Genomic DNA, 21,953 nt, shown 5'->3' with positions numbered 1-21,953 from the left:
GCTAATGGAGTTACCTGTCACTTCTCAAGCAGCAGGAAACAGCCCTACTATAACTGTAGAAAAGAGAAAATTCCCAAACAGAAGATCCTCAAAGCCTTCAATGTCCATGGGATTATACCACCATAAAGAGGACCACCTTCCACAGTCACACTGCCTGTGAAGTTCCAGCTCATACTCCAATAAATAGACAAAGCAACTTGGATTTAACCCCTTTTTGGAGGGTTTTGTGCTGCTGCAGGCCTGGCATCATCACCATGTGCTGAACTTGAGCTTTCTGCTGCAAGTGCAATCGAGTGGGCACATTAACTTAACTTAGCTGCCGATCATCAAGGGATTTGTGCTTCTCTGCTCCATTAGGGCAATTTCTTCCCTTTTTTCCTTTTAAAAAACACAGACGAAAACATGTCAGGCTGAGAGCAGCACTGAACAAAACAAAAGCTAAGGTACTGATAAACGCCTTCCCCTCTTCAAGGCTGGATTGTTTAATGCTCCAGAGCTTGTATTCCCATTATATGAAAAAATAAGAGTAGATTTGTGAAGCTCACTCTTTCCACGCACCCAAACATCCCTGCCTGAGCATATTAAGTCCCATTTTGCAAGCACTCACCGTCAAATCACTATTTTGATTTGAAAAGCCTTCTGCCCTCTTTCAAGACTTCAACTGGCTCCTCCTTGTACCTCCATCGCCATGGTCTTGGCGACGGTCATTATTTTATTAATATAAAAATTAGCAGGGGGGCTTTTGATGGTAGCCAGTGTCTCTGGCAGCTGCTCAGCCCAGCTGTGTGGCACCACGCTAAGGGCAACAACAAGATGCTCAGGCTGCATTACCACGATACAGAAACTTCAGTGTGTGCCTACATACCTGCAGGAAATCCATTTCAGTTACATGCAATTCTGCTGCCTTGACAAACCCTGCCAGCATTTCCAAATTATTTCATTTTTAAGGAAAAAAAAAAACATACTTGGTCCAGTTATTTGTTGGCTTACACTCAACTATGGGTAGATCTTGCTTGTCCAAGTCCATTTGTCAAGGGTGTCCTTATTTTCATAGCATCAACCACTTCATCTCAAGCTCTCAAGCTATTCCTCTCTGTTATTTATTTATTTACTGGATAGTCTGGAAGACATTTATTTCTGCTTCGTGGGATGGCAGTCATTGTATGCCCTGATTCTTGTCCCCTTCAGCAGTTATTGACAGATGATTCATCGGAGGGAAGGGAAAGCTTCATCGTGCCCAGCAGCATGCGATGCTGCTCTGAGCGGGGACATTTCTTAAACGTGGCATGGTCCACTGATTTGAACAGGCAGGGATGATCCAGAGGCCACGGGAACATTCCCAGCTTCATTAGTCCCTGTTTGAACGACTTTGGACACTTTCATGAGCATCCCTTCCTGCACTCCTCTTTGGGTATCCATCTTTCCATCTGCAAAAGTAGGAAAACCCACCTGCCTTCCCAAAGCTCGTGGCAGCCCACCAAGGGGTGAGACTTGCACATATAAAATATAGTTCTATTATTTGCTTTGCCAGTATTTCTCAAGTTCAGATGAAACACCAGGGCCTAAATTTGGATGATGCTCCAGCTCCTAGATGAGCTCTTGCTTTTCATGATTCCTCTGTTCTCCAGCTTTAGCAGGGAGCCTGTCATCAGCAGGCACGTCTCTGAGGCCATGTACACAAATTCATTAGCAAGAACTACGAATCCAATCAAACCCCAAACACAGCAAGGATTAAAGGGAATCAGCGTGAATGTGAAAACATAAATCTAACCTCGTGGGAAATCAAGGGGCAATGTCAGCACAAAATAAAAGGGTAAATCTTGGCTGATACCTTTCACGTGGGAATGAGAAGAAGGGATTTAGAAAGAAAAACGTGGCTTCGGATGGTTATTTTGTAAAAAAATGCAATGGCTGCAACTTAGATGCATGTTCTGGATGCAACGTAGTTTTCAAAGAGTCCTAGGATGAGGTTGTGCTCATCTGTGAGTGGATTTTTCAAAGCAATGTTCCCAATCCAGAGCGTGCAGGATTCCTCTGCCACGGGCAGAAGCATCGTCCCTGCTCACAGCGGCTGGATGCACGACAAGAACACGGAATTGCTTTAACTGAAACGCCGTAGGAAACAACAGAGCAGACAAATCTCCGTGCCCTTTGCAGAAGTGCCTCCTCCAGGCTTCAACATATCATTTGCCTCGATTTCAAGCCTGTTTTTGCTTTAATTGTGTGCAGCTCAAGAGGGTATTGAGGCTGATGTTGTTAATGCAAACAGGAGCCCGATGCGATTCAGTGAACGTATCTTTTTTCCCTGTCCTTTAATGTTTAAAATGACTGACTACAGACATTATGGAGAGTTAATGGGATAGATCGCATCTCGCCCGCACTGGAAGAAATCCGTTGCAACTCCATTGACTTCAAGGTCAGCGAAGATGGCAATCTTGGATACTATCTTTACAAACCCAAAGCTGTTCAAGTCTCTGCTGTCTGCAGCTTTTCCAGCAGCTGTAATCAGCATCTAATTAATAGAAACAGAACAGAGCCCGAGGCAGGACTCTAACAAACACGGAGTTGCATCATTTTGTGCTATTCCTGCTCTGTGCATAAACATACTTTATGGAAACTGAAGCTCTCCAGACATTGCAGTTGGAACTACATCCTAATTGCTTAAATGACCCAGTGAGTGTCGCATCAAGCCCATACCAGCCAGAATTGGGATTGCTGCATGGGGCAAAACACCACGCTCAATCTTCCCAAATTGTGTCCACCTCTTTGCAACCCTTCCACCCAACGGGGCATTGTAGACGTAAGGATGGTCCCGACCAAAAAATGGTCTCTTTTCCCCTCTTTTCAAACAACAGATGAATCTTCCATTTGCTTTTCCCAAGAGTCGGGTGTCACATTACAAAACATGCTTTTAAAGCAGGTATAATTAACCCTTGGCAAAAGGATGGCAGGCGTGGAAATTAGCCACCGAAGCAGTAATAACGGCATTTTAGAGCGTGCTGGAGCTCCAAGGTATGTCAGCCCTCCCCTCCCAGCATGCAGCTACAGTGCAGAGAGAAGAAAAAAGAAAAAAAAAGAAATGCAATTATGAAAATGAACTTTTCTTCAAAAGATGAACGCGCCGTAAAAAGGAATCCTCCTTTGGACATCTGAGCGCTTCAAAAGGAGGATGAATTAGTGCTGAGAACTCAATAAAGTAGCCATCAATTATTTAAAACACCGTGCCTCTTCTCATGCAGCACTTCTGATTAGGAAAACATTTCAAAAATTGGAAATTATTCTTTCTAAGGGAAACGAGGCCAGACTTCAAATGCCAGGCGGGAAAAAAGGAGGAATGTGGCTTTTGGTGAGCCCAACAAGAATGGGGGAAAGTTTTTCCTCTTGGATTATCTATAAAGTGCATTGCATGAGTTTGCAGTGTGAACTGCATTAGGTTTTCAGGAAGCAAACCATGAGGAGAAGAAAATTCTGCATTATTGCAAATGGGACATTCAAAAAACCCATGGCAACTGAGTCCCAGTTAAATCTTCCTAGTGAAAACAGAGTTGTGGAAGACAATCCTGGAGGCCTTTTGGGTACAGAATGACATCTAGGGCCCTTAAGTGCAGTTTATCACACTTTGCTTTTGTATCTGCACAGTGCTAAGAGCTGGACACTGCAGATGGATAGGGTCGTGTGTCATAGAAATGATCATAGAGAAATCAAATCACTGATTTAAATGCAAGAAATACCTAGGGGAGAAAGGTGAGCCAGCAGGAAAGAAGGAAGGTCGAGTGAAATGTTGCTTTTGTGGTTACTAAATTCAAGCCTTGACACTTCCATTCCCAAATGACCCTTTAAGAAGAAGACTCACATGTGCCTCAGCATCCCAGCGACATGGTGGACATGGTCTTCCCTGTCAAGGATTTGGCACATTCAAGGTTACAAATGAGAAATATGTCACTTAATCATTCAATAAATGGGAGCACGGCCAAGGCAAATGGTTTGTGCTCCAGACTTACAAATATCAGACACACAGAATTACAGAATGGCTGAGGTTGGAAAGGACCTCTTGGGATCATCTAGTCCAACCCCCCTGCTAAGCAGGGACACCTACAGCATGTGGCACAGGAAATATCAAGGCTGGTTTGCAGAGCAGCCACGTGGGCTCAGTGGATGTGGCCAAATGAAGATGTACAAGGGCAGTATTACTGGTGAAAGCAGCCTGTCAAGTTGGTTGGCTAATTAATATAAGCAATCAGTGGAAAAGATGTGGGAAGAACGAAGCAGACGGTGCACAGAGTCCCTCTATTTGCCCTTAAAAAAACCTATTAACTCAGAAGAGAGGAGGTAAAAATCCACCCATTTTGATGGCTGCAGCACCTACGGAGCCAGGATCTATCAAGTAGCTGCACAGGGATGTGAAGCTACATGGGCAGGACCTGTGAATGAGATGTTGACCTTGAAGGCCAAGAAGACGGCGACGACTTTTGTGATTTCTCTCTATTTTGCCAGGCCGTCTCTAGCGTGCGAGAACTGGAGAACAGCTCTGCTTCCCCTTTGGTTGGGATCCCACTCATCCGACTAGGAAAGCCAGGAGGGAGACAGGAGACAGGGAGAGGCCAAGAGGTCCTCTCCTCACACCCCTCTCAGGGTAACCTTGGAGGCTTAATGCCACTTCTGCTCCCTAACTAATTTGATCCCCCTGGTTTTCCGGCGATTTGTCTCCCCGTTGATTGCCGGCTGCTCTTCCTACATGGACTAAAAGCCGAAGACGCCTCTGATAGCCGGTAAAGTCAAATATGTGTCAAAAAAGGCAGCTCTGAAGATCGGATTGACAGAGCGCTGACGTGGTCAGCACATGTGTCATAAACCATCACGTCTCGCCCGCTTGTCCACCGAGGGTTCCTGCTGCAGAAGGATCGAAGCCGACAGCTGCCGGCCGGCACCCTCCAACGCTCCCTGAAAACGGAAAGTTAGACCCCATTCCCAGCAGGGATTTTGGGATGGCAGCAGCTCAGCAAGCTGCAATTCTTGGAGCAGTGGTCAATGCTTTAACTCCAACTCAACGCTTGAGGGTGGAAGTAGAGGCTGCTGCAGAGAGGGCCATCACCTCTGAAAGTCCATTACACACAACCCTTAGCGAGCAGAACTAATGATACAGATTCACCTTGAAGGATTTGTTCTTGGACCCTGAAAACTCTGTTGGTGGTGGCATTGCAAAGACACGGTTTTAGAGAGAAAGCCGCATTACAAAGTCCTTGAATAGCAGGTTTTACCAGTTAAATTACATTTTCACTTTGTCGCTTGATAAATATGGATGACAATATTGATCTTCTTGAAAACATTTAAGATCTGCTGATGAAAAAGGACAATGTAATTGCTGAGAAAGACAAGATGGGGTGATATCTTTTTATTAACTGGTCCACTTTTCCCATAATGTCTTTTTATTAGACTCACTGATACTCCATAGATACTTTCATGTCCGGTACTGTCAAGGCCATTGTGGCTACACTGACCTTAACAGCACAAAAAAAGGAGGTATCCAATAGTGCTGGGATAATTTAAACATGAAAGCAAATATAACCATAAATAGGAGTGCTGAGGTTGTGATCACTGGATGAGGAGATGTGCTTCACATCTACTATACTTTACTAGATGCACTGCTTGTACGCTATGCAGGTCCCTAAATAAAAAATAATATGTGATTTAAGTGAAGGCTCTTGGTCTGTTCTATAGATCAGAAATGTGAAACATTGAAGGACAGTGGCCAAAAACTGCGACCTGGGAAGTTCAGATTAGACCTAGGAAAAAAGTTTTTTTGAGTCATTGGAGAGTTTCCATGTCTCAAAGCTTTCAAGACTCACTAGAGATAGTCACAGATGCCCTGATGTAACGTTGATCATAGTTTGGCTCTGCGATGGAGGTTCAGCTAGATGAGATCACCCTCCATAGGTTCCTCTCAACCAACATTGTTACAATTCCATGACACTGAGTATGTAAATATTCAAAGAAAGACGTTATTAAAATCTTGAAAACCACTAGTTAAGAAGTTCAAACCTAATCTGGGCTGGTATGAACCAAAAATTATGCTCATATGACCGTACTTGGCAAGGTGAAAAAGTGGAGCTAAAACTAGCATGGTGTCAACCCTTGGGAATATTATCCTGGATTTAGTGCTAAAAAAAAAGTGGGTGTTATATGGATTCTGGTTGGCTCTTATACAAGATTGCACCTCCTTATATAAAAGACATATAAAAGACTGCAGAGATTAACAGGTCACTCACTTTTCAATCATGCAACTACAGTTTCCATCGGGTCAAACATGGGATATATTGGCAGGACGTTCTGGGGAACCTGTCTTTGCTTTTCCACTTCTGGAGAGGAAGAAAACAACTGTGCCTGCAAGGGGAACTGTTCCTCTATGTCTGTATGCAACTTAAAACCATCTCCCATCTAGGCTTTCCGGAACGGGCATGTAAAACGCGATTCTTAAAATAAATTGAAGCACTTCTGTAACAGTTTGCCTACAGCTAGCAATTGCTTTTATATAACTTACAACTCCATGATCAGCCTCAGTGGAGCACTTGGAGAGCTGCTGACGGCCTACACGGGAGCTTCATAAACGCTTCTGCAAAAGGCGATAACCCCAATAAAAGGCACCCCCAGCATAACAGTTTTCTAAAGAAATACTTAATGGGGTAGGGAGAGCCGGACGCTCAAGGAGAGAGAATTTTGTCTCCTGTTTCCAAATGAAAATTAGGATTCAGGTGCTGGGTTCAACAGGAAACGATGTTGCTGACTTGGTTAGTCAGTCTCAACCTCCTGATATTTCAGTTTTCCCGCTTGTTCCATGGAAGCAGATAGGCTACGTGGAGACGTAAACATCTAAAAAAGTGCTTAATTCTGCTCCAGACCCCGTGTCTCTGCAAGATGGTTGAAATACAGGCACTCGAGCCATAGGTGCTCCCTCATAAAGTCACATGCCTCTCAATGGGAAAAATTCAATTCAATCCATTGGCTCTACTGGAGATGCTTGGAGGAAACTCCATGCCGCTGCAATGCTCTCTTTGAAAGAGCAAAACATGAAGCACATTGGGCTGCAGAGAGACCAGGAACGTGTTTTCAAGGCCTACAGTAGTAGTGACCAGCAAGCAGAAAGATTAATCACCTTGACATCAACTGTACTAACACACTAGATAGGCTATAAAGAGCTGTCAAGCTGCTTGTAGCCTAATTTAGTATTGATTTAAACAATTACAGTGCAAAGTTTAGCACGGAATAATTTTGGAACAAATGAGTTGCATGCTTATTCGGTCACCATTAAAGAGAACGGATTTGCAATATCTTATATTTAAGGGCAGAAGAATGAAAAATAAGACCTTCATCCTAGTTAGATATTTAAAACGAGTCCCTACAACATTTTTTTTTGCACAATCTTTACAGAAGTGGATGATTCATCTGTAGGAATATGATAGCAGAGGGTGCTATAAAATCTCTTATCTACAAGCTAATTCATTTCAAACATGTGCTGATAGTTATCCAAAAGCTCCTATTACCAGCCTGGGCAAGGGTTGCTGATAAACACTCGAGTGTTCAAGCCACAGATCCGGCTTCTTTCCTATTGGATCTCAGAAAGATCTGCAGGAGGGGAAGGACTGGGGTGGTTGTACCATGAACTCCTCCACAAATGACACAAGGCAGCAAGAAATGACACAGCGCTGCAGGAGGGGTGCAAGGATCATTCACATCAGGCTATATTTTCATCACACCCATGCTATGAATACGGTGAAGATTTCAGCCAGCACCGTCAATGCAGAAATAGCCCTTTTTTTTAAAAAAAAAAAAAAAAAAGTAAAATCGATAGAATTATTTTAGGGAGCTATTTGGTTGACTTGGTTCGGAGAGGCAGCAATTTTTCTTCTCTTTCACAAAATTACCCATCTATAATGTTGGGAACAAGCAGACCTTTTGACCATGTACATTTTGACCAAGAATAATTTCAGTTCAGAATGATTTCCATTCATCACGAGAAAGAAATTACAGGAACTGGACAATAAAAATCCAAGCCATTCTGTTTCTTCAATCCCAAGTGTACTTTAAGAAAATGTATTGGTATAACAAATTTGCATGGCCGCAAATGAAGCAACCATCTACATTATCTTGATAAGATTCCAATGGTGTACGTCCCAATCCAAAGCTTTTGGGTTAATGCTACCATAAAGCACTTCCAGCTCCCAATAGGTTGGTTTCCTGGGCAGGCTGCTTTTAGGTTCTTCCTCATCCATTTTAATTCTCATAAGCAAAAAACAGAAGAAAGGCAAAATGTACAAAATACAGCACAGAATATACTAATTCTTCTTCTATTTCTCTCAGAATGAATTTGAGTTAGCGCCTTCACTGGAGTCCTAAAACTATGAACAAGTACAATTTTGCCCTCTATCCTAACTCATAGTTTCAATCTTCAGCTATTTTTTTTGCTCTAAACTGCCCTAAAATTTATTTTTCTTTCTATCCTGTTCTGAAAGTCAAGCCTTGGAGGCCTCCTACGGCTCTAGCAGATTTGGCTCATTTCTTATCACTTAGGCTCTTGCAGTAATAAGGATTCTTCAGCAGTGCAGCTGCTCTCTGCTGTGCTCCTGCCATCCCAGCTCAGCCATGCATGGGACTTCTTGGTCTACACAACTTCTTCTGCTCTTTCAATGGAGCCTCCAATACTCCACTGATATTTCATGACCACTGCTGCAGCATTTCTGCTACCATATCTTACACCTGCCCTACAATATTCTTGCAGTTCCAAGGGAAAAAAAGACAAATGCCACCAAACAGGCCTTCAGCTCATGAGACGTCTCAACATGAGACACCCAGAAACAAGTTTTCTTGCAGAAACGCCCTATTCTCGTCTTCTGTTGGGCATGCTCAGTGAATATTAAGGCTAAAACAAGTTTCACAGTGGTGATTATTTTTAATAGACTGTATTCTTCCTCTTCTCTGTTAGGCAGTAGAGTTTGGAAAAGGCTATTAATGCTTTTCTAGCTGATGTGAAGGTCGCAGTTCAGAATTTGCTGCTGCAAAACATCATTTTAACTTGTGGAGATGCTCTAAACCATCTAAAGAACGTGTCTGCTGCTCTAAGGTTTTCCTGCAGAATCCAATTTTGCTTTGCTTGTCTAAGAACCATCCCATACTTAGATAGACACGGCATTTGTAACTGTTTATACCCACAAAAATCCAAATAATACCTATTATATATATATGTATTACAGCTGTAAGTAATACGGAAATAGAAAGTGCAGTATAAATCTTCGGAGACACACATTATTTTCATTACAAATACTTATTCATCCCTGAGGATCCCGTTTTATAGATGTGAGGAGCAAATTCGAAAGTCTAAAAGATCCTGACTCATATCAGAGCACAGGTTGGTTCACTCCTTTCAATCTTCTGTACTAAATATGACGCTAGAAGGTTCTTTGAGAACCTGTTACATATACATTTACTATTAGAAATATACTTATTCCTATTATTATTAGCCCTTACTATACCTTAAAAAGAAAGAAAGCTGTTCCAATAGGGGACTTATGTACATGAGTGCACTGAGTGGAGAAAAGACTGTTCTAGAAGCAAATGTTGGAATAAGCCATAGTTATGGACTCTATGGGGACAAATTGTGGTGGTCCCAATGAGCTACACAGCTCAGCTGTGGACAGACAGACAGGGAGGAAGGTTGCTCAGCTCTTACCTGCAGAAGGGGCCGCTGAACACCCAGGACCTTCATGGTATCTGCATTAGCCAGTATTTTCAGTGGATCAGATGCCTTCGTGACTCCTTCGATCTCCTTGTTGATCTCGGCAAGGACCTGATTGAGGAAGATGTTCTTGATGTACATGGTGAGGAACTCGCGGAGAGGGCACTGCTTGCTTGGGCCAAGCTCCATGGCATGCTCGATCTCTTGGATAAATCTGGAACACAAAAAAGGGAAGAATCCCATGTAGATGAATGCTGGAGATGCTCTAAAAGGGTCTGTGCTGCATTTTTAGTTCCTGCGTGTCAAAGTCAAGCCCCAACAGCGATGAGATCCCTGCAGACTGCAGTGACCTGAGGCATGAAGAGCAGAAAAGGCCTTTAAAATGGCCTTTAAAATATATATAAAATGCCAAGAGGAGGTGAGAGAAAGCCTTGACTGCTGAAAGAGGAGAACAGTCAATTATGAAAGACAAACACTGGCCAGGGCTAAGAATCCAGAGTCCACACACGATTCCTGCATTATCCATCCAAATATCACAGTGACCTATTTGAGGTGCACTGGAGAGATCCGACTGGAGAAGTCACCAAACAAAGTGACGCCCACGCACTACGTCGGTATCATGCTGTGTTATGTATGCTCGTATTATATCTTTATTATGCTTCATTGCTTTATACCTCCATCCCCATCCTGCATATGCATAACAGGATGCTGATTCCAGGAATATTTTAACACAAAATGTTTGCCATCTCCTCCTGCAAAATATCTTTATTTTAGTAGTGCCATCTGCTTACCAGACAGGAGTTTCTTTTAGAAATTACCTCATTATTTCTTTATCTCATATCTGAGACAACAAAGTTGGCTTTGCTTTCAAATTGGTATAGATTAAAAAAAATATAGGAATTTAGTATCAGGAGTTATAGTGGTTTGAGATATTCTGGTCCAAAAAGGAGAAAATGCGTATGGCATTTACATTACCTTCATCACTGCGTGTGAGTGCCTTGCAATTTTTAGTATTTTATTTAACCCGGTCAGGTTGGGAGCACTTTTCTCCTTGTTTTGCAGATTAGGGAGTGGAAGCAAGTGTTCGAACCTGAATCTCCCAATATTTGCCCTAAAACCTTCTGCATCCCTGAAAACCACTTTTTCCTCAAGAGGAAAGATTTTTTTGCAATTAAGACGTTTCTAAGAGCTCCGAGGCAGTTAGCGTTTATTAGACATGCCTTAGCACTAACCATGTTCCCAAACACTTCAACGAGGGCTGCTTAATTGCCCGTAATTTTCTGCCTCCACGTTCAGCGCTTCAGAAGAGGCACCTTCCCTTTGGAGGGCTCGCTGAGGAGCTCCTGCCAATTTTGGCAGAATGATTCCTTTCCAGTCTAAAGAATTTGCTCCTTAAAGCCTCTGCAGCATCAACTGGAACGATCAGTCTCCAACGCCACATTCGGGGATTGCTTCTGCAAGGAAGCCCTGGTAGAAAGCCTAAAAATTGCCTCTCCAAAGAAAGACGCTGCGTGGAGAGCAGGGCAGAAGGTGGCACTTCTGTTCCACAGCTTTTTCAGATCGACACCGTGAATGGGCATTTCCAGGCAGGAAAACTGCAGCGTCACCCGGGAGGAGAGCAGAGCTTATCTCTGAAATGATAGACCTAATGTCACCGGCTTCTGCAGTGACAGCCACTGCTGTCCTTACGGGAACGCTGTCAAGGTTGATGGGACCACACTCAGCTCTGACTTGCTGCATCTTTTTATGCTTTCCGATAAATCTGCGACATTCTGTACTCTCTAAGTTTACTTACCCAGTGCTTCTGATCTGCAGGACATGTTTAAATAGGGGGGAAAAAGTGAGTTAACTCTTGTAACACCTGCACTAGGGAGACAAATAGCACTATACCGCTGTCAGATGGGAAAAGTGAGACAGAGTGACGTGAATTTGGAACAGGCATTTTCAGCAAAGGGGACAACTCACACTTTTAAATATTAATTGCATGTTTAAAATTGCTAAGCCAACACAAGTGACCTAAAACTTGCGTTAGAAGAATGGCCACAGGTGAGCAGCAAACTTGAGTTTCCTGCTGGTCAGACACCTCTGAAGGCATCAGGGGTAACTTGATGACCTGGGGTAACTTCTTATCCTGAAACAGCTTGATGGTATTTCTAAGGGTTTGCCACACTAGCAACTAAATTGCTTGCACAAGGCCATAGGAAAGGTCAGTGTCAGAGAGAGGGATAATCAAGAAATTTTGACTCCCCGTACGTGCCATTAATCACCATCTCAGATCCCTCCCAAAGACCTGTGCCTTAATCGCCCACAGGCTTTATCTTCATTAGAGAACTGAGTCATGGTGGTTGGCATGGTCTAACAGAACTTAATTTCTTGGCATAAACAAGACAACAGGCTCATTTAATACTGGTGAGGATCAAGAGCGTATCCTTATTTCACTCGATACAAACCAGAAGGTAATTACAGATTACATGGAAGCTGTTAGATAGCAATGACTCCGGGACAAGGGATTTTATGAGTGCTCAGCAACACTTGTGATAAGGAGTAAATGGGCAAGAGCTTAGGAAAGCAGATTTAAACTTGATATCAGGAGAAAGTTATTAAGAATGAAGCTGTGCAAGGCATGGAGTACAGGACACTGATGAGAGAGACCTCAAGTTTGAATGCTCAAGGATAGCCTGATTAAATGATAATGGTTATGAAAGACAATTTCTGAAGTCTTCGTTTAATCAAAAGATCTCTACTGCAAGAAGTGTTTGAGGAAAGGAAAAGAGAGACTCAGTGTGGACCTCAGAACATCTCTTACAGGGAATGGCCCTACAGAAATTTGATACTTTGAAGGTGCAACTACTTTACCAAAAGAGCCTGAAGAAGGAGGGCTGGGGTTAAAATATCTCTATTCTGCTAAGGCTCAAGGCTGACTTGTCCTCACCACATCTTCATTGGCAAAGACCACCCCTAAGTACAGAGTTATGCTCTTATCCTTGGTTGCCCATTCGAGTCACTCTTCCCAGATTTCCCTAGTGTCCTTGAAATAACTTACCCAGATTTAACCTGAACTTTCTAAGGGTTTTAACACTTTATCTAAAATAAATTTGAGAGCACTTTCCCATTTTACTCATATAAGGCATCCATGTAACTACCGAGATGTCAAAAACCCATGACTAGATATCAATATTTACATCTGTATGCAAAACATGGTAAGAAATCACATTTTGATCAGAGCCACCTATAAAAATACATTGAAAATAAAAGCATTGACAATATCAGCATTTGAATAAAGCAAAGCAGAGCAGCACAGGAGGCACGTGCCACACAAAGGACTCTTCAAATGGGCTTTTGGACATACACTCATGTGCATAAATCTAAATTATGGGAAAAACATGAGAGGAAAATGCTTTGTCACTGCACCATTTTATCCTCTGCTATTTTCTTTTCACTCTCCAAAGAGCGAAATTCAAGATACAACTCACTGTAAAAACAGGCTGTAAAGAAGGGCCTTGGAGGAACTGCTTTGATTCACATGCCATTTGCTTTGATTATTCTGCTAGAAAAAGGACTATTCCGTTGTAATTTACTAGCGGTTTCTGAAACAGTATCAACAACCTCATTTAAAATCATCTCTCACCGGCACCCGAAAGCTGAAGAAAAACCCATAAAGGTTAACACACTGCAGGGAGAATTCTCCAAATGTGTGAAAATGAGTCACATGGCACCTTCAGGAGGGAAAATTCCCCTAACGCTGAGCAATTACACTTATTTAACATAACCACGATAGCTGTCGACCTGCAAAATGCTGAGATGCTTTCTTGGAATAAAAATGCAAAGCAAGGCGGGCTGCTGGATTGTGGTGTTGGGCACTGGAGATAGGAATGGGAATCATCTGAACACCTAATGGGGATAGCAATGTTCCTGGGGACACTTCTACAAAGAGTCTGGCCGGGATGGAGTTCTTGAGGACAGACGGTGGGGAAAAATAAACAAAAAAACCCCAAAACCAGAAATCTGCATCTCATATTGAATACAGAGCCTGCATTTTCAAAGTGGTGCACAATTTTTAACTTGTTTTATCTTCCTATGAAAGCATTTGAGGTGATTTGTGGCTACAATTAAGCATTCCCCTTAGACAGAAAAGCACTCGCGGTGAAATGAGGTATCTTTTGGTAAATGACAGTCATTTGGATTAAAAAAAAAAGGGGGGGGGAAAAAAGGCAAGCTATTTCAGAAAATTTAATCCATTCTAACTCACGACTTAATTGCATATGAGGACTGTCTTGCCTAGGCTGAGAGCATATAATAAAAAACATAAAACCTAAAAAAGTGACATGGATTGATTTAGAAACCTACAAATCTCACCTTCCCTCGGCTTTCTTCTGTCTTCTCGTTACATGATTTCTTACAAAATAACATTACAAGAAACTGCAGACAAGTCATTCAAAGTGCCTAACATCAACTTCTCTTCTTCTTAATGATGATGTTAATAGCATCTGAAATTCTCTCCTCAAACAAATGAATGGCAGCCAAAAAAAAACATATTCCAAAACCTTAGTGAGACTTTTTTACAGATATTCACCGTAAATTTACATTTCAGCTCGTTTTATTTTTCTGTGATCCTCAACTGTTCTCCTGACCTCTTAGTGATTAAAACTTCAAGTTGCCAGAAGTAACATTTTGGCAAGCTTAAAAAGTGAGAAAATATCAGGGAAATATCAGAAATCCTTTGGACTGGATCCCTATTATGGACAGAGTGGTAAATTGCAAACTAGCTGCCTAGTCTCGAGGCAGCTAAAACAGAGGGGAAACACCCAAAGACTCAGGTTCTTGGAGCTCTGAAGACACATTCAAGCTTAGACAGATGCCTAGAAGACCCTGGGTTGTCCACTTGTGGAGTAGGAAGCCCATATACCCAAACACAGAGGGTTTTAGAAGATGGTTGGTAGATGGCATAGTCAAAGGCTACGTTCTTCCACCCAACCCTTTGACAAGTAGCAAGGCACAGCTCTCATATCTGTATTTACTGCCATGGTGACAACGTGGCCAAGCAGGGAGGTGATGTGAAGCACTACGTCCAACCAAGCTGGTGCCACGGGTGCCCTTCTTGTGGCTAGCTTGCTTTGAAGCACTTGTTTCAGTTATGGTCCCCAAAATTATCTAGCTCGAATAAATTGGACTAAGGTGGATTAAAACTTATTTTTGATTCATTCCTCAGATTACTCCATCCTCTCCTCTCTTCTCTGCCAAAGTGAGATACAGAGATGCTCCTGCGGTGCCCAAAGGTACCAGTTATTACACATGGATATCATAGAGTAAATTCAATTAAATTATAACATCCACCGTGGCAACCAGTCCAGAGATCATCCGTCACTGAAGATCAATCAGGTGGGTACTAAAGTAACAGAACACACAGTATTTTTGCATAAAACTTACACCACAGGGAGTTATTTTGCTTACATTATCAGTTACCCTTGAATTGATATTTCTTGGAGGAGTGTGTAGGTGATGAATATCTTGGCTGTACACACGATATCACTGCAGCTTCCATAAGAAGTCAGTCTTGAGGCAGCTACATGCAGGGGACAAGAGCGGGAAGGAAGCTCTTCTCCAGGTGACCCAAAATATGATTAAAATAATAATTATAACTGTATATATTTAAATTATGCATTTTAAAAGAGTATAAACAGCTATAAGATGCTCACTGGAGATTTAGCTAGGCTAGCTGTATTTCAAATCTGACCAGCTTCCCCGCAGGTAAAAAAAGACATTAGCTTCCTCCTATTTTAAAATATACTGTAGAAAACAGCCAGGAAAGTAAGATTTAAGAAAAATGACAACTGTTAACTGAAAACACCAACTTTGGGGCATTATTTTTTTGATAAAATATCAAGGTTTCTGCTTAATGCAGCTTCCTGGTAGCACTTGCTGGAGTAGATGCTCATGGCACGAAGACATGGGCTGGACTTTGATGGGCCTCCCTGTCACCAGTGGTCACCTCAGTCCTTGGTCACCTACCCAAACAGAAATGCCTCATCCAAAAAGAAACCTACCCGTCTTTGACATGAAATATCTGTTTTGGGTAGTTTCAAGGCTTCTAGGTATGCCCCATATTGCTGTCAGCTTTGGCACCGGCCTATGAGAAAGTCCAGAACTTTATTTTATTTTTTAATAAAAAATAATAAAAAAAACCCCAGAGCCTTAAAGAATCTCTTTGTGCTCTGGGTGCTCATCCAGGAGATCCAGGTAAATAATCTTTCCTTCCCATACAGGTGTAATAGAAGAATAAATACATCCTTGCTTTGGAGCTGCCCGGATGCTGTTCTGGACAACAGGCATTTGTGTCCATAAAGAAATTACAATTTACCAAGCAACTAGTACTAAAAACATTCCCTGCTTCGGGCTCATCTAACACCCAAAACCCACTGCTTTCTGAGTCAGCACTTTATTTCAGGACAGAACAAGTGCAATTTCTGTGGATGTCTCCAGAGGGAAATATCAGCTTGCATTTGGACCGCAAGGTGCAGAGCTAGACGTGTTTAGATCTAAGGCTTCAAAATGCCTCTCTCTTGCCTGATCTCAAAGTTTTGCTACTTCAGGATGCATCTGAGCCCTGGCAGTCTCCAAAAAATCTTGGTTAACCATCACTGCCTCAAGCAAAAACGTTTTTCTGCTCCATTTCAGAGTCTGGGGAACCTGCTTAAAAGTCTCCTTCCTCACATTTTATTTTCATCTTATACAGAACAAGCTGGCATAACTCAAAACCATTACTGAGAAAAGGAAAGCTGTGAAATGGATATAAACACCACCATCCCAGGCAAAATATGGGGAAATATACTGTACGGTGCTATGCTTCATCACTCAGAAATGGAGACACTGCACTTCATGCTGCGTTGTGTCCTTGCAGGATGTTTTTTCCCCTTCTGCAGATGAAAGAAGGCAACTGCTGGTGCCACAGGCCTGAATTTGGCATTCATAGAGTTGGGCAACCCAAGAGGGATGCTCTGAGAGCACACACAATAATGCTGCTTGTCCTTCAGGCCCAAGGGGATGAGTAACTTGAGTGTGAGACCCGTTGGTTCAGCCTTTGATGAAGATGGTCCCGAAAAGAGAATCACGAGTCCAACCACAGCTCTGGGCCAGTGAGGCAAGCGCAAGTATAGAGCTGAGTTAGAGCAGTGTCCGGTACCAACCAAGGTTCCCCTGATGTTTCTTTACTCAAAGACTGAGCAAAGAAGCCTTGCTGGCCTTTTGCAACCAAAACAGGTCGTTGTTTGGCCTCTACAATTCCTTCTCAATGCTCCTGCTAGGAAATAGTGGAAGGACCTTGGGCTTTGGAGGAGTTTGTTTGCAGAGAAAGCCATAAACCTTCTTCCCAGGAGCACCTTGTTGGTTCAGTGCGTGAGCGCAACATGGGCCACCAAAGCAAGTCTGTGGCTCCTCATGAGAGCAGCCCCATGGACTTCACTTGCCTCCCCCTGAGACACATGACTTTCCATGCAACTGCTTCTGTGTGTTTGTGAAGGCCCTGTAGATCAGATCAAAGAAGAGAATTAAATTAGAGCTTCAGCCTAAAGATCCTAAAGATCCTACCACACCTAATCCTAAAGATCCTACCACACGTTGCCTAATGGATTTTTTTTCTCCACAGCACCAAGACAAAACCTCTTCTGACGTCAATGTGGGTCAGTGTTATCCACTTGCTAACCACAAGAAAACAGTTCTTTCCACCTCGCGATCTTGGGGACAGCAAAGAACATGTCTCTGTCACTCAGACCTCACCATGACCTCAAACACGGCTTTGATGACTTAGCATCTGATGATGATGATGGCTTCAGTTTTACACTGACCTGGAGGAAGGCTTCAGACTAACACCACTTCTGAGTGGGCACTCTTAAACCTCTGCATCTGCAAACCACCAGCCCAAAACCCAACCGAGGCCGAGCAGAGCTGGCCAGCTGCCTCCACGTTATACTATTGCTTCATTGATGGAGATGATAATCCAAAATGACCACTGAACTAAATTACCCGCTGTCGATCCATTTGTAATTTAAATCCAATTCTGCAGAAGCCAGAAGATAAATGTACTCACCACGGTCAATCAATCTCCCTCTCTATAGAAGTTGTGCAGCGTATTTATTTTACGTGAACCTGGGGCACGCGGATGCTTAAAGGCACTGGCTCGTGTGTGGAGCTGGGCAGGAATGGACAGACCCGGGTGATCCCGACACTGCTCTGGTTTTAACTCACTGTATGACCAACGCTTCGCTTTTCACATCATGACCTCACTACCAATGCCTAGTTTGCACTGTACAGGGTAGAAAACACAGGGTAGAAACATGGGTTTGCCTAAGTGGTATTATAATTTTGAACAAATTTGCCCGTCAATCCTAAACAAATCCCTCCTTACCTCTTAGAAATATTGGGAGGTTTCCTTAAGTGCATATAAAATCCAACATCATGCAAGACAGAGATGTTGACAGAGCCCAAACATACAGCCATCCCATTAGAGTCAGTGCAGATAGGAACCTTGCTAACTCTAACTTTCCCTATTATTCAGCCTTATTTATTTTGTTGTCTCGGCGCATTCACTTTGTTGACCATCTCTCAAATACTGTGATAAAAGAAAAGAAACGGCACAGAGATCTGCATCTTCCAAACACAACAGTCTTTTAGAAAATAAACTTATTATTTGCATTATTTTTAAATCTGATCTGGTGGCACATTCTTCGTGCTCAAACCCCACAGCTCTCAATCTGGTCCCTGTAAAAAGTAACATATGCTGCCTATAAATCTTTAAAATGGCTCTATTAATAGAGTAGCTGTGGTGACAGCTTTATAAATGGGCACCATCTTTATGCAAACTGTTTTATTAGATTGCATTATAATGATTTGTAATGAGAAGGCAAGGATGGATTTGGAGCGGATGGAAACTCGGAAGAACTCCAGGCAGGCCGAGGTTTTGGAGGGCGCGAATTGCGCGTGGCGAGCGCTTGCAACAACACGGAACTGCATTCGCTTTGCTGCAGTCTTCTGCTCCTCTGCCTGCTTTTTCCAATCCATCAGCAAACTGTCTAATAACCGGCTTTGTGTCTCCCAAGCCAATGTCTTCCGATTCGGGATGCGTTGACACACCATTAACTAAGCAGGGAGATGGCAGGTCCTTCACCTCCACCCAGATGCCTGAGGGGCCACCGACGTGCCTACTGGGTGCAGCCCAGCAGCTGAGTCAGATGGTCCTCCAAGAACTCATCCGGGCAAACGGAAAGCTCAGTCCCAAAGATCGCAAGCTTGATTTCCACCTGGGGCACCTATGGGATTGGGTATCTCATGAATCTACTCTTTCATGGACTTGCTCTCTTCACACACTGACAACACTGTCCCATCCACACCAGAAGGAACCACCAACCAGGAGGTCTAAGCAGAGCAGTGACTTTCTATACACCAAGGAATGCCCTACCCAGTGCTCACCACTTAACCTTCCTTGGCACCTTCTGATGCTCAAACCAGTCTCAACAAAGATTTGGCCTTGAAACATATCAGGTGTAGATGAACAGCCACCTGCGACTAAGGTAACTGCGCATGTAAAGAGCAACTCCTGAGAAGAGGTGGATTTTGACAGTGAGGAAATCTAAGTTTTCTGTCTAGTAGCCAAAGTGGAGGTAAGGAATTGCAAAGAGAAAGGAGTCAGAAAGGGAAGTTATAAATACAGCAGGACCCATTTGCAGACAAGTCTAACTCAAATAAATTCTGTCAAAAAATAAAGAACAAAGCAAATTCCTAGATCACTCCCATGTATACTGTGATGTAGCTCAAGAATTTGGATAGGAAAAAGTGTGAGTAATCCAGAAGGACGTCCTGTGGTCCCGAAAAAGCCAGATTCCCTGGTGAGGAAAACTTGATTCCACAAAATACTGGGGTAAATAAAAGAGGCGAATCTTGGAAAAAAGGAAACTGGCAAAGCAGAGCCGATAGCTGAACACATGGGAACAGGCCGCATGCACGGAATAGGTCTAGCAACAAGACCATAAGACTTTCCAAGGAGACCTTGAAACATGCAGACCACCAAAAAGTTTGATCTGTTAATGAGGGACTCAGAGCCAGGGAGCCTGTGTTGGAACAACTTGGGCTTCCCTTCTGCTTTCTTCATCACTGAGCATAAAAGCTCCCTTGGTAGCTTGAAGAGGATCTACTTCTGCCATCTCATTATGGACAATAGTGTCCTGAAGGCACCAGGAATCAAAAACATGGGGCTGCAGCCAGGGATGACTGCACTAGAAGGCAGCAGGCATGAGTGTGCTGAGCCACTTCAAGCAGGCAACTTTACAGCTCTTTAATGAGGATAACAATTTTATGGCCTTGGCTTGAGGAAAAAAACACAGTCATTAAGTGCAGCACCATCTTTTCTAAATTGTTCTGTTCCTTACTGATTAAGGAGTATCTGTATTCTGTAGGACGCCCATCTTTGCCTGTTTTTCCTTCTTCTGAGCACAAACGCTGCAAGCCCAGGGCCACATCAAAATTAGGAGCAATCAGGTAAATAAATATGAAGTCTCCCCTGAAGCTTGCTGTTGTAGTGAATACCTGTTGCTCTGCAAAGTGAATTGAGAAGCAGGGAAAGACGACAGCCTGACAGCCCTAGAGAGAATTGTGTTGCCCCACAAAGAGATGCGCTGGCTCCTTCTGTGCATCTCCACTCTGACCTCCCAGGACACCCCAGCTGCTGCAGAGAATTCAGCTCCCGACGTTCATCAATTAAGGGATCAAACAGAGCCAAGCAACGATGACTTTGCTGCCTTGAGCAGGACCAACCTAGAGGGATCAGAACTGGATCCCTACGGATTTTTGTGCAGAGAGACATAATCTCGTTGCCATTGAACTGGGTTGGATTTTAGCTGTGCTCTGTAGCCCCAGTCATGCTGAAATTAGGAGACAATATTATCCACAATGCTAATTCCTCCCAGTAAGCAAGAACATAAACAAATTTCGAAGTGCAACCCTGGCACAACTACTGTACCTTCTCACTGTCTCCAAGCACACACCATCGTAGAGGAAGGCTCAACGTCTTGCCGAATCTGGTGCCAACCACAGCTACTGATAAGTTACAGCTATTTGCACGGGAACACAGAGATGCTCTAACAAACAGCAGCCAACATAAACACATTGCACATTTGAGATCTAGATGACAAATCAAGGCAGGCTGTGCAAAGCTCTACGCAGTTTCACCCTAATCACGTTCATTAGGAAGTTGGCAGAGAAACTTAACTCAATTGGGGCACACTAATTTCCCTATTTAGGAAGGCAAGAAAAAGTGATCAAAGAACCAGCTGTGCTGCAGGCTCTAGTCATTAATAAGCAGGCACCTTGTCTATCGAGCCAACGCTGCGGAAAAAAAGGCATGATGCAAAGTTTGCCACATGCCCTTGAAGATACTTACGGAAGTGAAATTGCAGCACAATTTCAGTAGCCACTGCTATTTATCCGAAGGGCTGCGCTGAGTCTCATTGGGTTCGTTTTATGAGAAATGCTTGCAGAACACGTTTGCAGAGAACAGAACGAGCATCCAGAGCAAATACAGATGAAAACCAGATAAGTTTGACTTGCCTCCAATCATCCATCTCAGGCAGCATTCAGGGGTTGGGCCAAGGCAGTAACTGATGGTTAGGAAGGAAACAGATCCTCATCCAACAACTGCTGCTGGAGGCACTGGACAAATTACACCGTGTATCTCCATTACGGATCTCATCCCTCTTTTCCAAAGGGTGAGGACACTCGCTTCAATGCCCTCCACAATTTATGACGCCAGAAATCACACTAACTAAACCAATTCCCCGCATAGCTCCATTTGTACATGATTTTATGCTTTAGCCCCAATCTTAAAAAAATGGAAACAAGGAACTGCTGGCAGATGATGTGTGGTACCCCAGACAGATCCTTTCTGCCCCCAGACAGAGCGATCCTTAGGAAAGGCACGTGATTTATTAGTCTAATAAAGCAAGCAAAGCTGCTGGAAACCACCGGGTAAACATACACGGGTTGTGCTATCATTGGGAAAACTACTTTCTGACTCTGGTCCACATCACTTTATGTTTTTATGGTGGAAGTTTTATTATCCTGTAATTAAGTTGCGCATATACTGCGCATACAAAGGAACAGCTGGTCTTATAAACATGTAATTGTATAAGATGGTGTCAGAACAGTTTGAAGAGCACCAAGATTCTGGATTACAGATTAC

The 21,953-nt window shown here is 43.1% G+C and overlaps 1 protein-coding gene across 1 annotated transcript in view; it reads right to left on the bottom strand.

Moving 5' to 3' along the window:
• Positions 1-21,953, bottom strand: part of EXOC4 (exocyst complex component 4) — a 301,672-nt gene that overhangs the window by 79,108 nt on the left and 200,611 nt on the right. The window contains exon 11 of the mRNA XM_088531798.1: positions 9,722-9,941. Within this exon, the coding sequence (XP_088387924.1) occupies positions 9,722-9,941 (220 nt within the window). The remainder of the gene's footprint in view (positions 1-9,721; positions 9,942-21,953) is intronic.

Source organism: Tinamus guttatus, unplaced genomic scaffold (assembly GCF_059628265.1).
Source record: "Tinamus guttatus ecotype Peru unplaced genomic scaffold, ASM5962826v1 Tinamus_guttatus_pri_ptg000434l, whole genome shotgun sequence".
NCBI classification, from domain to species: Eukaryota; Metazoa; Chordata; class Aves; order Tinamiformes; family Tinamidae; genus Tinamus; species Tinamus guttatus.
The sequence above is the reverse complement of the archived record's forward strand: the minus strand, read 5'-3'. Positions and strand labels throughout refer to the sequence as shown.